General features: G+C 33.0%; 1 protein-coding gene across 1 annotated transcript in view; it reads right to left on the bottom strand.

Annotated features, from left to right (window-relative positions):
- LOC127544708 (uncharacterized) overlaps positions 1–13167 on the bottom strand; it is a 145794-nt gene that overhangs the window by 75584 nt on the left and 57043 nt on the right. Inside the window, exon 6 of the mRNA XM_051971474.1 lies at positions 4044–4274. Within this exon, the coding sequence (XP_051827434.1) occupies positions 4044–4274 (231 nt within the window). The remainder of the gene's footprint in view (positions 1–4043; positions 4275–13167) is intronic.

Genomic DNA, 13167 nt, shown 5'->3' with positions numbered 1-13167 from the left:
GAGGTAGTAAACAATTTTAGGAAGCTAAACTGAAATAACTGAAAGGAACAACAACAAAGAAAAAAACTGATTCAAATGTATCTACAGGCAATCCATGAGATATTTAAAAAACAATAAATAGCCGATGCTATATTAATTATTCTCAAAAATAGAAAAATAAAATATTCTACCTAACTTTTTTAATGATATAAGTATGTCTTGATCCCTAAACCGGGGAATGATAAGTCAAATAAAGAAAATTATTGATCAATATTATTAATGAAATTCACTTCAAATTTTAAATTAAGAACTTAGAAAAGTCTATAACAATATAGTCCCAAAATTATTCATTATGATTACAATGGATTTATACCAGGGATGGAAGAAGAGTTCAACATCAGGGAAAAAAATAACTAATTTTACTAAAAAACAAAATTATTCAAAACCACATAGTTATATCAATAGATATAGAAAAAAAATTATAAGGTATTTCATTTTTGCTTTAAAATATTATGTAAAGGTATAAAATAACCTTTTGAAGTTTGATTTTAAAAAGGAAAAACAGATTAAAAGATGGAAAAAATTAAAGGTTAGTATTATATGCAATGGAAAAAATACTAAAAAAAAACTTTCTTAATAAATATATGAGCAAGATGCTCCCTTTTACTTACTATTATTTGACAAAGTTCTGGGAATGCTATTTGAGGAAGAGAAAATAACTAAAGCTACAGACAAAGAAGAGATAAAACAATGCCTCTTTGTGATGACATGATGTTTTACTCAAAGTACAGAACCATAGAAAATCAGAAAATAAGGTAATTGAAATATGATTAATAGCTTCAGTAAAGGAACAGAATACAAAATAAACCTTACAAACATTAACTGCTTTTCTACATAGCAATTAAAAAAAAAAAAAACTGTGATGAAATAATAGAAAAGGAAGTTCCATTCAAAATAACTACTAATGTATAAAACATATTGGATCAATCTGCAGAGACATATTCAAGACCAAAATAAATGCAATTATCAAATATTTCTTAAAGAAATAAGGAAAGGGGGGCAGTTGAAGCTCATAACTGGAACAAGCTATCACAACAAAATTAATTTATAGATTTAGTGTTATTTTAGAATACAATCAAAAAACGATTTTATAGAGTTAGAAGAAATAATAATACAATTCATCTGGAAGGATAAAAGATCTAGAAATTCAAGGGAAATTTTTTGGAGGAAACTAAAAATTATGAGAAAATAGAAAAGGAAAATTTCCAGATTTCCAACTAAACTACCAAACAGTAATAATCAAAAATATCACATAGTGATTAAAAAATATAAAAGTAGTTCAGTGAAACAGATTATATATGGAAGAAATAAAAAAATAAACTTATTAACCCAGTCTTCAGCAAATCTAGAACATTAGTAATTTTAGAAAGAATTCTCTGGTTGACATTAATTATAAAAGATCACACTATGAGGGGAAAAAAATAGAAGACAATAAAAAAGGAGATTTTTAAGACTGTTGCCTAAAAATTATTCTCTGTTTTGCCTGATTTTATTTTATTTTTATTTATACTTTTCTGTCAACTTTATTTTCAAATATCTTTCTTCCCCTCCCTCCCTACCAGTTTACCTCTATAATTAATGAGTTTGTTTGTTTGTTTGTTTTTAAAGGGGGAGGAGGGTGGAGAAAAGCTTTGCAAAACCATCTAATATCTTCTTAGAGAGAAAATTCCCTAACAAAATAAAGGATAAAGAAGATCACAAAAGAAAAATAATTTCAATTATATTAAATTGAAAAACTCTTGCATGAACAAAATCAATGCAGCTAGGTTAATAAGGGAACCTAACAACTTGGTAAAAAATGTGCAATTAGAGGAAATCACATAACCCTACCAGCTCTATCCACTGAAAAACATGTTAAATAATCTCAACTAGGCCCTCAAAGCAGGAAGATAATCCTTCTACGTTTCCTAAATAATTCTCTATTACATCCTACATAACAGTTGTTCCAAACCTCTTCTCTTCCCTATCCCTATCCTCCCCCACAGAAGATCATGCCTCATATTTTACTTAGAAAACAGAGGCAATTTACATTACATGTCCTCTTCCTCCTCTACTCTAAATCTCAAAAGTCATAAATGTTATCCTCCTACAATTCTCTTTTCCAACATTTTACTTTACCTTTATTACCTTCCTTCTTAATCCAGCCTTTGATGAAAAGTTGGCGCTTCTCCTTGTCAAGATCAACCTCTCTACAGGTACCTTGATTCCATCTTTTCCTAGTTTCATCAGCAGATTTACTCCATAATCATCCTCCTTTCCATCTTCAGTCTCTCCTTTTTTACTGGTTCCTACAAATCCATCCTACAAGTTTGTCCTATTCTTTAAAAAAAAAAAAAAAACCTTACTTGAACCCTACTATCCCTTCAAGCTATCAGCGTATATCTCTGACTTCCAACCATGCTTCTACAAAAAAGCTTTTAACACTTGTTTCTTCTGCTTCCTAGTTTCTCATCCCTCACCTCTTTGCAATCTTGCAAACTTATTACTGAAATCTCACTCCAAAATTTTCAATGGCTTCTTTTTCTTTCTTTCTTTTCCTTCCTTCCTTCCTCTTTTTTTCTTTCTTTCTTTTTCTGTTGATGCAATTGGGGTTAAGTGACTTGCCCAGAGTCACACAGCTGGTAAATGTCAAATGTCTGATATCACATTTGAACTCAGGTCCTAGTGATTCTAAGACTGGTGCTCTATCCTTACTGCTTTTATTAATAGTTTCTTAATTGATATATCTGATCAGCTTTTCTCAGTTCTAATCTATTTTGAACTCTCTGCAGCATTTGATGTTGTTGATCACACTGATTGATATACTACTAGGCTCTGCTCATAGAAAATGTCCAACTTTTCGTCTGACACATGCAATCAGCCATCAGCCCAATATACTTTTGATTCATCCAAGCTCTGATAATCCCCCCCTTTTTTAACATATCTTCTGCTTTTGCTCTTTAGGTTCTTCTATCTCAAGATACCAGTTCCTCTTCTATAGACAAATGTCTCAAACTCAGCTGCATGTACCCCCAATATATCTAAATGATAGGGATACCACTATCTTACTTTGCTAAGACTGGGGATTATCTTCCATTAAAATTTGAAATAGTTGAGATAACACATTGACAATTCAATTTATAGTCACTTTTGCATGCAAATAACACTGGAGGGTAATGTATATTAAATAAAACAATACCGTATAATTTGTAGATGTCTGTTTTTATAAATTCAGCTTTACCAAATATGTGAAACTTATAAATTTATTGGAGGTTGTCATACTACATAGAAGAAGTAGCTCTAGTCCTCAGAAAGCCAAGATGAACCAAGAAACATGATTAGAAACATATGATGCATGTAAGAATAAACTAAATTCATCAAGTAAATGTTTAGGATTGAGAGCCTTGTTCTCCTAACTTAGAATACATCTGACATCCTCTTTCTGCCTAGAACCAGGTCCAATCTGATCATGCTTCTACAGATTTCCTCCTCAAATCCCCATCCATTCTGACCTTAAGTAATCCATGTAACTGCTTAGTTACTTCAAAATATCTTTAATATACCTTTGGTGAACAGCTACAAAGTTTCTGAAGTCACTACTAATCAAATTAGTTTCTTAGTGTATGGAAAACCCAAAAACTTGTGAAACAATAATAAAGGAAGTAATTGAACTCAAAAATTCTGGGCATTGTTTTAATTAAAATTTGATTCTATGAAATGACATCAATGGAGTTGACTACATCTGGAGACATTACACAGTATGTCACATTGATGAAAAGATAAGATCATAATTCAATTTAAATTATCTTAGCTACTTTAAATGCAAAATGCAAAAATGTATAATTGATTAAGAAGATAAAGTATACATGTAAGCAATACCTAGTAATACTAAATTTAAATTTCCAAAATATAAACATTATTAAATCCCAAAACATACAGTCTTAATGAAACGGAAAATTTAGCTTTTTAAAATGAGATTCATCAACATTGAGTTTTTTTAAAAATAGCTTTGCAGCTCAACTCACCCAGGGTGCTGAAGGTACAACAAGAGTCAAAATAAGCAAGTCACTACAGCATTCCTCCAAAGAGTGATTACATCTCTTCATCTGATTTATCAGCCTAGAATACACAGCAGTGGGGAGAATTTGCAGAGATTGCTTGTGGGAGCCCTGTCCTGGGGCTAGAATGAAGTTCAGTGTTTGCCTCATACCATGCAGGTGTCTATACAACTGGCTAAGTTTTGTTTCAAGGGCACTCTGAAAATAAAGGTTAGAAAAAAGATATGGTAAACATCTGAAAATAAAAGAAAGTTAATTGTGCTAGGTGAAAGGCCACAGAGTTCTATTTAACCACCTGCAAAAGTCAGGAAAAGTATGCCAATATTTATAAAACAAACTCATGGGAAATTATGGGAGATGTCAAATTTTAAGGCACTCTTCCCTTCCTTTCCTCTTTTGTTTTCAACCATCTGTGAATAACATGTGCTGAGGGGGTATGAGCTGACAAAGTATGAAACACAACAAACTGCAAGACTTTTAGCCTTTTATAACAAAATATTTTGTTAAAAGATCAAAGCTACAAGGAAGACTAGCCTGATTGTTAGGTTTTGTAAAGAACAGCCCAGAGCAAAAATAAAAGTGGGTGGGAGGGACAGAGAAGAGAAAAAAGAAAAGAAAAAGGAAGAAAGAAAAAATTTTCTAATTTCTAAACAACCAGAACATCAGCAAAACATAAACAGGATCATGTTTATCTTATACCTACCACAGAACTTCCTTGTGTTCATTTCCTGTGTAAACCTTAGCCAGCTGGACACAAAGTTAGTTGGACAACATGCTTTACTCATAAGAGATTATTATAAAGATTTAGAGTTCATTTTAAAGCAAAATTCATGAAGAAAATACTTAAATGTGCAAAAATAAAATCATAACCATGATACATACAAAAAGTGGAATATATATATGTATATATATATACACACACACACACACACACACACACACACACACATATATATACTACAGTGATAAACTGGTATAATGCCTACTCTACATCTGTACCCCCAATTTGAATTTGCAGATTAGTTATCCCCAGGACAGCTACTCTACCCCACAATTAATTGAAACCAAAAGCATTAATGAAATGGAATCATAAGAAGAGTAGCTCCAAAATATTTCTTTTGTAAACATGGGCATACAATTGGATAAATAAACACAATGGCAATGGGAAGAGTGTATGGGAAGACATTGGTCAAAGTGGTACTTGGCAAATAATGAAGGACCCAAATATCTTTTCACTTTTTATGGTATCTTCACTCTGTTCCCTGTCCCCCAAACTCAACATCTCTGCTGAGATTTCATTGCTATTCTGTATACCTACTCAATGCTAGATAAGCAAGGTGAGGTGACTCCTAAAAAGCAAGTAGCTCTATTCCAAAGATAATGAAACTGAGGGAAGAAAGAAATCTAGTTTCTCTAGAAATGAAGAACCCTTTCAACAAGCAAGTTTACCCTTTACAGTTTCTTCTCAATTGCCAGAACTCAAATTCCAGAACTGTCTCCTGACCTGATTCAATAATTGCCTTATAATCCCTCCCCCTAAATATTCTCCCACTTCCTATTCTCTCTACTAATATAGAGGGTGACATCATTCTTCCAGTCCCTCAGGCTCACAACCAAGACGTCATCCTTGGACTCCTCATTATCATCTCCCCATGTCCAATCTATTGTGATTGCCTATTGATTTCATCTTTGCATCCCTTTATTCTAATACTGCCACACTCTGGAGCATGCCACAGTTACCTCATTCCTGAACTATTACAATAGCATACTGGTGATTCTATCTGCCTCAACTGTCTCCCCATCTCTCCAATCCATCTTTCAATGAGCCACCTAAAGGATTTCCTTAAAGCTCAGATTCAGCCCTATCACACCCAATCAATAAACCAACTCAATAAACCCCAGTGGCTCTCTTTTGCCTCTGGGAACAAATACAAAATAGTCTTGTTTGGCATTCCCTTTTTTTCAATCATCTTACACCTTACTCCCCCCCATTTACTAGTTGATCCAATGACCAGCCCTCCTGGGTGCTCCAGAAACAAAACATTACATCTCTCAGCTCCAGGTATTTTTTTCTGGTTGTCTTCCATACCTAGAATATTCTCCCTCTTCATCTCTGCTTGCTGGATTCCCTGAGTTCCTTTAGATCCCAATTTAAATCCCTTCTTCTAGAGGAAGCTTTCCTAAATTCACTTACTTCTAGTGCCTTGCCTCTGTTAATTATTTCCTATTTATTCTCTCTATATATATATATCCTGTTCATTCTTATGTAGTTGTTTCCTCAATTAGTTTATGAGCTCCTGAAGGACAAAAACTATCTTTTTGCATGCCTAGGACTTAGCATAGGTTCTGGTGTTGAATTGGAACTCAGGAGTGAGACTAGGGCAGGAAAATAGAACTGAGACTCATCTGCAGAAAGATCATGATTAAACCTATGGAAGCTGGAGATCACCAAACATGCTATTATAGAAGGAGAAGAGGGACTAAGTTTGGGCAGGGACCTTTTTTTAGTACCCATATCATAGAGTCCTGGAACTGTTGTCTTTAAAGACTTGAATTTGAGAATCAAGTACAATAGAGAGAAGGAAGGTAAATATGAATAGGTACATTACAAACAAAGAATTAAATAGATGATAAGAGTTAAATAATATCATGAAGGCAACATATGATAGAAAGAGAAGATGAGCTGATGATGAGAGGGAGAGGAATGATGACTAATTCACATGTTCCACTGATATCTTCAAAATTGCAAGAGAACTCAAGAAAAGGCCACAGTACTTTAGGTGGCTGTCCTGTCACAAACTTAGGAGAGTACTAGAACAAGAGATCTGGTATAACTAGAAGGAAAATCAATATCAAAGATATTGCATATGCAATGGAGTAATAGATTAATCTAGAGTTTCCATTCATCCACAACCCATGCATTTTCTTTTGTGTACAAAAAATGTGTTAGAATTACAATGAGAGTTAAAGTATTCAGATAGATAAGCTCAAAATGCTTAATAAAAATCTTTGTGAAGAAGTAATCTTAAGTAACTTGTTATTTTTCTAGACTTCTTCTTTCCATTTAATTTCCTTGTTGAAGTTTCTTGAAAAATAGAACTTTTCCTCCTAATCTTGGAGTGCAAATTTTTTACATTTCAAATTCAAATGCAGAAAAATTTCCAATTTCAATTCAGAAAAATCTAATAAGGCTTTATACATATATATGCATTATCCATATGCACTACATAAACGTAAGACTACTATTCACAAAAAAAGTTAAAGAGAAGAAAAATAATATTACCTAAGAGCAACAGTTATTAGATTTCAGGGTAAACTGAACAGTTATTTATAATGAGCATCTGAAGTGGGTCATTTATGGAAATGTTGAAGGAAGGACTATTATAAAGACATGCCATGCAATATAATAATTCAGTTTATATCATTATTTGTTACTTTTTCATAAAGAAAATAGTAAAATTTCCAGTTGATTTATCTGAGAAAACGGTCTAAAGACTGGAAAAAGGTTTCATTCTCTCTGTAACCAAAATCATAATCCTAATAACATAACTTAGTAATTATTCTTGGTGCTCAAGAAGTACATATTTAAATGGATTTTTTGCTATATTTAGTAAATGCAATGTGAACTCTACCATATCTTGCCAAAACTCATGAGAGGATGCAAAAATATTGTCATTTCTTTTATAAATACCTGCCCAAGTAAGAAGATGGATTTGATCTACTTGTTCTTATTTTCAATATGCATTCAAAATGTAATATTGTTCAACATATTAAGATTCAATAACTTGGGGATAAAAATTTACTCATTTTGAATAAAACAGAAAAATCTTTTAGAATTGATCAAGGATCTTTAGCTACACCTCTATATAACTTCAATATCCAAACCAAGTCAACCTAACTTCAATGAACAATAATAAAGAACATAGAACACATACAAAGACATTAAGTTTCAAACAGTCCTAGAAAAATGACAATTTATGTTCTTGATCAACACTAAAAGAGAACATAAGGACTAATGAGAGTCTAAAATTCTTATATATCTTCCAAATATGGAGTTTATACATCATAGTTCTGGCATATTGGGTGCACATTTGAGCCAGAATCAGTAAAAGAAATAACCTTTATAAGCTGTAAATTTGCTGCTAAACTGTAGACCCATGTGAGCTTTGGCATATGTTAAGATATCCATAAAATTCTTTCTGAACCATTTGTATTCTGCATTTATAAATTCTATCACAAGTAAAATAAACTGTTCATTTCAGTATGGGCAGGCCACTATTTATAAATAGTGCATTCATTGTGCCACACTTCAAAATTTCTCAGTTTGTACACAGTGGATTCAAAACATTTCTCTCCATGTTTGTGCTATAAGATGGAATGGGCCACTCATGGCACATGGGTATATTTTTCAAGCTGTTCCTTAGAACAACCACTAAGGAATACAGACAAATTCTTGTTTACTATAGATTAACACAAACAGGTTAGTGGTTACTATAAACCTAACACTTAGCAAACCTACAGCTTACAGAATAATAACAAATAAAGTCTCTACAGTTCTAAATAGATCCTGAATTCATTCTATATTATATTTTCAAAAGATTTACAAGTCCTTGATTGATGACAACCAAATTTTAAAGAAAGTTCTGAATTTGCAGGTTTATTCTGCCAGGTGAATAGTGTTTATTAAGTACCTACTATGTATGAAACACTTTTCTAAACCCTAAAGATACAAAGAAAGGCAAAATGCTCCCAATAAGTTCAAGAAATTTAATAGGGAGAAACAACATGGAAAGTATTATGTACACATAAATGGGATAAATTATGAATAGTCTCAGAGGGAAGGCTCTAAAATTAAGGAGTAGGAAAGGCTTCCTGCAGAAAGAGGGATTTCAGCTGAGACTTTTGAAAAGCCAGGTAAACCTGGAAATAGAGATGAGAAGGGGAATCAGATACAGGGAATAGTCAATGAAAATGTTTGGCAACAAAAGATAAAGTATTATATTCAAGGAACATAGACCACTGTACTAGACTCCAGAGAATATAAGTATGAGTAAAATATAAGAAAACTAGAAATATAGGAAGAAACCAGAATACTAAATACTTTAAAAGTCAAGCAGAGGATTTTATATCTGATCCTGGAGGAAGCCACTCCAATTTGTTGACTGAGGATGGGAAAAGGTGACATGGTCAGATTTGTACTTAGATCAATTTGATAGCTGAATAAGAATAAATTTAGTGGAAAGAAGCTTGAGGCAGGTACAACAACCAGAAGATCATTTCAGTAGCCCAGGCCTAAAGCAATGAGCCTCTGCACTAGAGTAGTAGCAAAGTCAAAGGAGAGAAGAGGACATATTTTTTTAAAAAGTTGCAAAGGTAGAAATGACAGTATTTGACAAGTGAAAACAGCTTAAAATGGGGAACAGAGAGATGAGTTAATGGATTTTTATCCATCGAACATATAGTTCGAAAATCTAGGTTACTAAGAAGATGATGGTATCCTCAACAATAATAGAAAAATTAGAAAGAAAGAGAGTTTTGAAGGAAAGATAATTAAATATGTTTTAAACATTTTCGGTTTAAAATGTTGATGGGATATCTAGTTTGAGCAGTCCATCAGGTAGAAGAAGATGCAAGACTGGAAGTTATCTGTATTTGAACTGAATCCATGGGAGCTAATGACCTCACCAAATGAAATAACATAGGGGAACAAGAGAAGAGGATCCAGGATAGACCCTCTAGATATCTATGGAAAGTTAACATGACCTGAATGAAGATTCAACAAAAGAAACTGAGGGGTGGTCATGTAGTTAATAGGAGAAACTGGGGAAAGTATTGTCATGAAAACCTAGAGAGAAGGAAGCATTAAGAGGTTAATTGTGTGACCCTGTCTTAAACCTGATTGCAAAGAAGAGAAAGAGGAGGAGGAAAAAGAGAAAAAGGAAAAAGAAAAAGAGGAGAAGGAAGAGGAAAAGAAGAGAGGAAGAGGAAGAGGAGGAAGAAGAAGAAAAGAAAGAGATCAACAATGTGAAAGATTGCAAGAAGGTCAAGAAGAATAAATATTGAGAAATCAGTGTCTTTGAGAAGAATAGTATCTTTATAAGAAAGGATATACCTCGTGGTATGAAAGCAAAAAGAAACAGGCCAAACACCTAGAGTAACAACTGGGAACTGCTTAAAGACTATTAGGATTTCCAAATTAGAATGGTGCAGTGAATAGAATAGTGGACAAGAATCAGTAATATATGAGTTTAAAACCCATCTCAGAAATTTACCACCTGTGTGACCCCAAACAAATCACTTAACTTCTCTGTTCCTGAATTTCTTTATCTGTAAAATAGATATAACAGCACTTACCTTCCAGAATTGTTATGAGAATAAAATGATACAATTTTTAAAGCACTTTGTAAAGCTTAAAGTTCTATAAAAATGTCAATTTTGGTTAATAGTAGCTATTATTGTCATTACCCTTATTCTTATTATGGCTTTTACCTATTTACTAGGTAACCTTTTTTAAAATTTTATCTTATTTTGTTTTGAGACTTGTTATTTCATTTGTATGAAATGTCTTTACTGAGATCACCAACTCAATTCTTAAATAATTGTCTAATGCAATTGTTGAGGTCAAAGTCAAAAATAGATCCCTATGGTCACATGTTGACTTAGAAAACCAAAAGTTAGCATTATATCTATGTTATACCGTATTTTTATTTATTTCACTAAACATTTCCCAACTACATTTCAACCTGGATCAGGCCATACTAGATAGTTTTGTGGATCACTTTGGGCAGGGCTGTAGCCCATGAATTTGTTACTTCCGACCTAGGCACTAAGAATTAAGTAACTTCCCCCAAGATCACATAATTAATATTGTTTACCAGGTTTTCCTGACTCCAAGATCTACCATATATTCATTATGCTATAATGCCTCTTGCACTTCATCTTTACTATTATTAATTTCTTTTTTTTCAATTTTTCTTTTTCTCTCATGGAATGATGACAGAATACTGAAAATAATTTTTCAATTGCCAGATTCCCAGAATCAGACCAACTTTTGCCCAGAGACTAGGCAGCAGGAACATTCCACATAATGTCTTTTGACATCTAGATTGATTCCTAGCATTGTAGACAAATTTATTTGGAAATTTTGTTTGCTCAGAATCACAAACTAGTTTTATGGTAGAATATCCAGTACAATGCTGTCCTCTGTCAGTCATTCAATAAACACACAGCAAGTGTCTACTATATTTTATGTCCTGTACTAAATGCTAAGCCTACAAAGAAAAGTAAAAGACAGAGTGTTTTCAAGGAATCCCACTCTAATTGAGGAGAGAGTATGAAAACAACTATGTACAAATACATTATATACAGGACAAATTGGAAATCATCAACAGAGGAAAACCACTAAAATTGAGGAGGAACAGAAAAGACTTTCTGAAAGAAGGTAAGATTCTAGCCAGGAGGCCAGTCAGAGAGCAGACATGAGGAAAGAGAGCATTTCAAGCATATGGAATAGCCAATGAAAATATTTAGAATCAGGAAATAAAATGTGTTAAAGAAATCTAGCATAAATGCTCGTAACTCTTTCCCAGAATCAGACCAACTTTTTTTGGAGGAGACTTCAAATAGTAACTGAGGGTTGGGGATATCTTTCTCTATTGACATCAGCTTGGGCTCTTAAAGTTAAGGATCAGTCACTAGCTTCCCAGTTCCAATTAACCACCTAATATTGATTCATTTTTACAAAGGGATGTATATTTCAAAGAAGAGCAAGAAGCAACTACAAATATTTTCATACATACCTTAAAGGAAAACTCATGGAACACTATAGTCTCTGGGAAGAGAACAGAGTTTCTGAAAACTGAGCAATTAAAGTCAAAAGAATAAGAGTTTAACCCTTTTCACAGCTAATTTTATTCTAAAACAGATGGAAATTTTAAATTATTGTTAAAAATTCTAAAGATGTATCTTTTGACATCATTTTTGACAATATGTAAAATAGAAAAAATCCATCCAAAGAAATTTATTATTCTTAATTTATATTATTGTAGTCAAAATTAGAAAAAAATGTTGTTGGAGTATCTCTTTTTAAGTGCTATATGAAGCACTTTGGGATACAGGGGCTTCTTAATATTACTTTAAGATTCTAAATCATTTACAACAAATGTTTAGACTAAAAAACAAATAAATTTCAAACCAAATATTTCAAAATCATTTCATTCATGTTTATGCATCAATTCCTCAGTTATATGTCATTCCACAAATGTGTTTTCCCTGAAATGACAGTTTTGTTTTTAGTATTAAATAACATAGGATTAGTCTGCCTGAGGGACCATCTGTTGTTATATGTCCTGTCAAGGCAATTCTAAGACATTCAGAATTGTAGCCCATGGTTAAATTTTAAGAAAGGACAAGGACAGACATTCTCCATCAAGAGCTTATGATTTTGAAATCCTTCAATATGTGTCAGAATATAGCTTGACATCTGTCTAGGGAAGACAAGATGTTTTTGCTTCACTATAATAGAACTGCTTGATGTTTAGATAGATGGGAAGAGAAAGTTGGTGTGTGTGCATGTGTGTGTGTAAGAGAAAGAGAGAGAGAGAAAGACAGAGAGAGACAGAGAGAGACAGAGAGAAAGAGAGAGAGAGAGAGAGAGAGAGAGAGAGAGAGAGAGAGAGAGAGAGAGAGGGAGGGAGGGAGGGAGGGAGGAGGGGGAGAGAGAAAGAGAAAGGTTGTGCTAAATAAAGGAGTGAAGAGTGTCAGTGAGATGCATTGTGGGAAAACTAGAACAAGTTGAAATTTGTACCAATTTTTCAAGAGGTTGAGTCACATGGCTTGCCAGAAAAGAATAAGGGAATAAAGCTAGATGGACTGTGTGTGTGTGTGTGTGTGTGTGTGTGTGTGTGTGTGTGTGTAACATATTCCAGTACTTATCCTAAAAATTCTTTGAGATACTATTTTATCAACCAGCTTGTAATAAATGCAACTAGGAAGTATTCAACTTATAGATTTAGTCTTTGATGATGAGCAGATATGTTTACAAAAATGTGCCAAGGCAGTGTTTAAAATGAATATGTTGTTCATTTGGGTA

The sequence above is a fragment of the Antechinus flavipes genome, chromosome 1, assembly GCF_016432865.1.
Source record: "Antechinus flavipes isolate AdamAnt ecotype Samford, QLD, Australia chromosome 1, AdamAnt_v2, whole genome shotgun sequence".
Lineage (NCBI taxonomy): Eukaryota > Metazoa > Chordata > Mammalia > Dasyuromorphia > Dasyuridae > Antechinus > Antechinus flavipes.
Note: the sequence above shows the minus strand (reverse complement) of the source record. Positions and strands in the feature narration are given on the sequence as shown.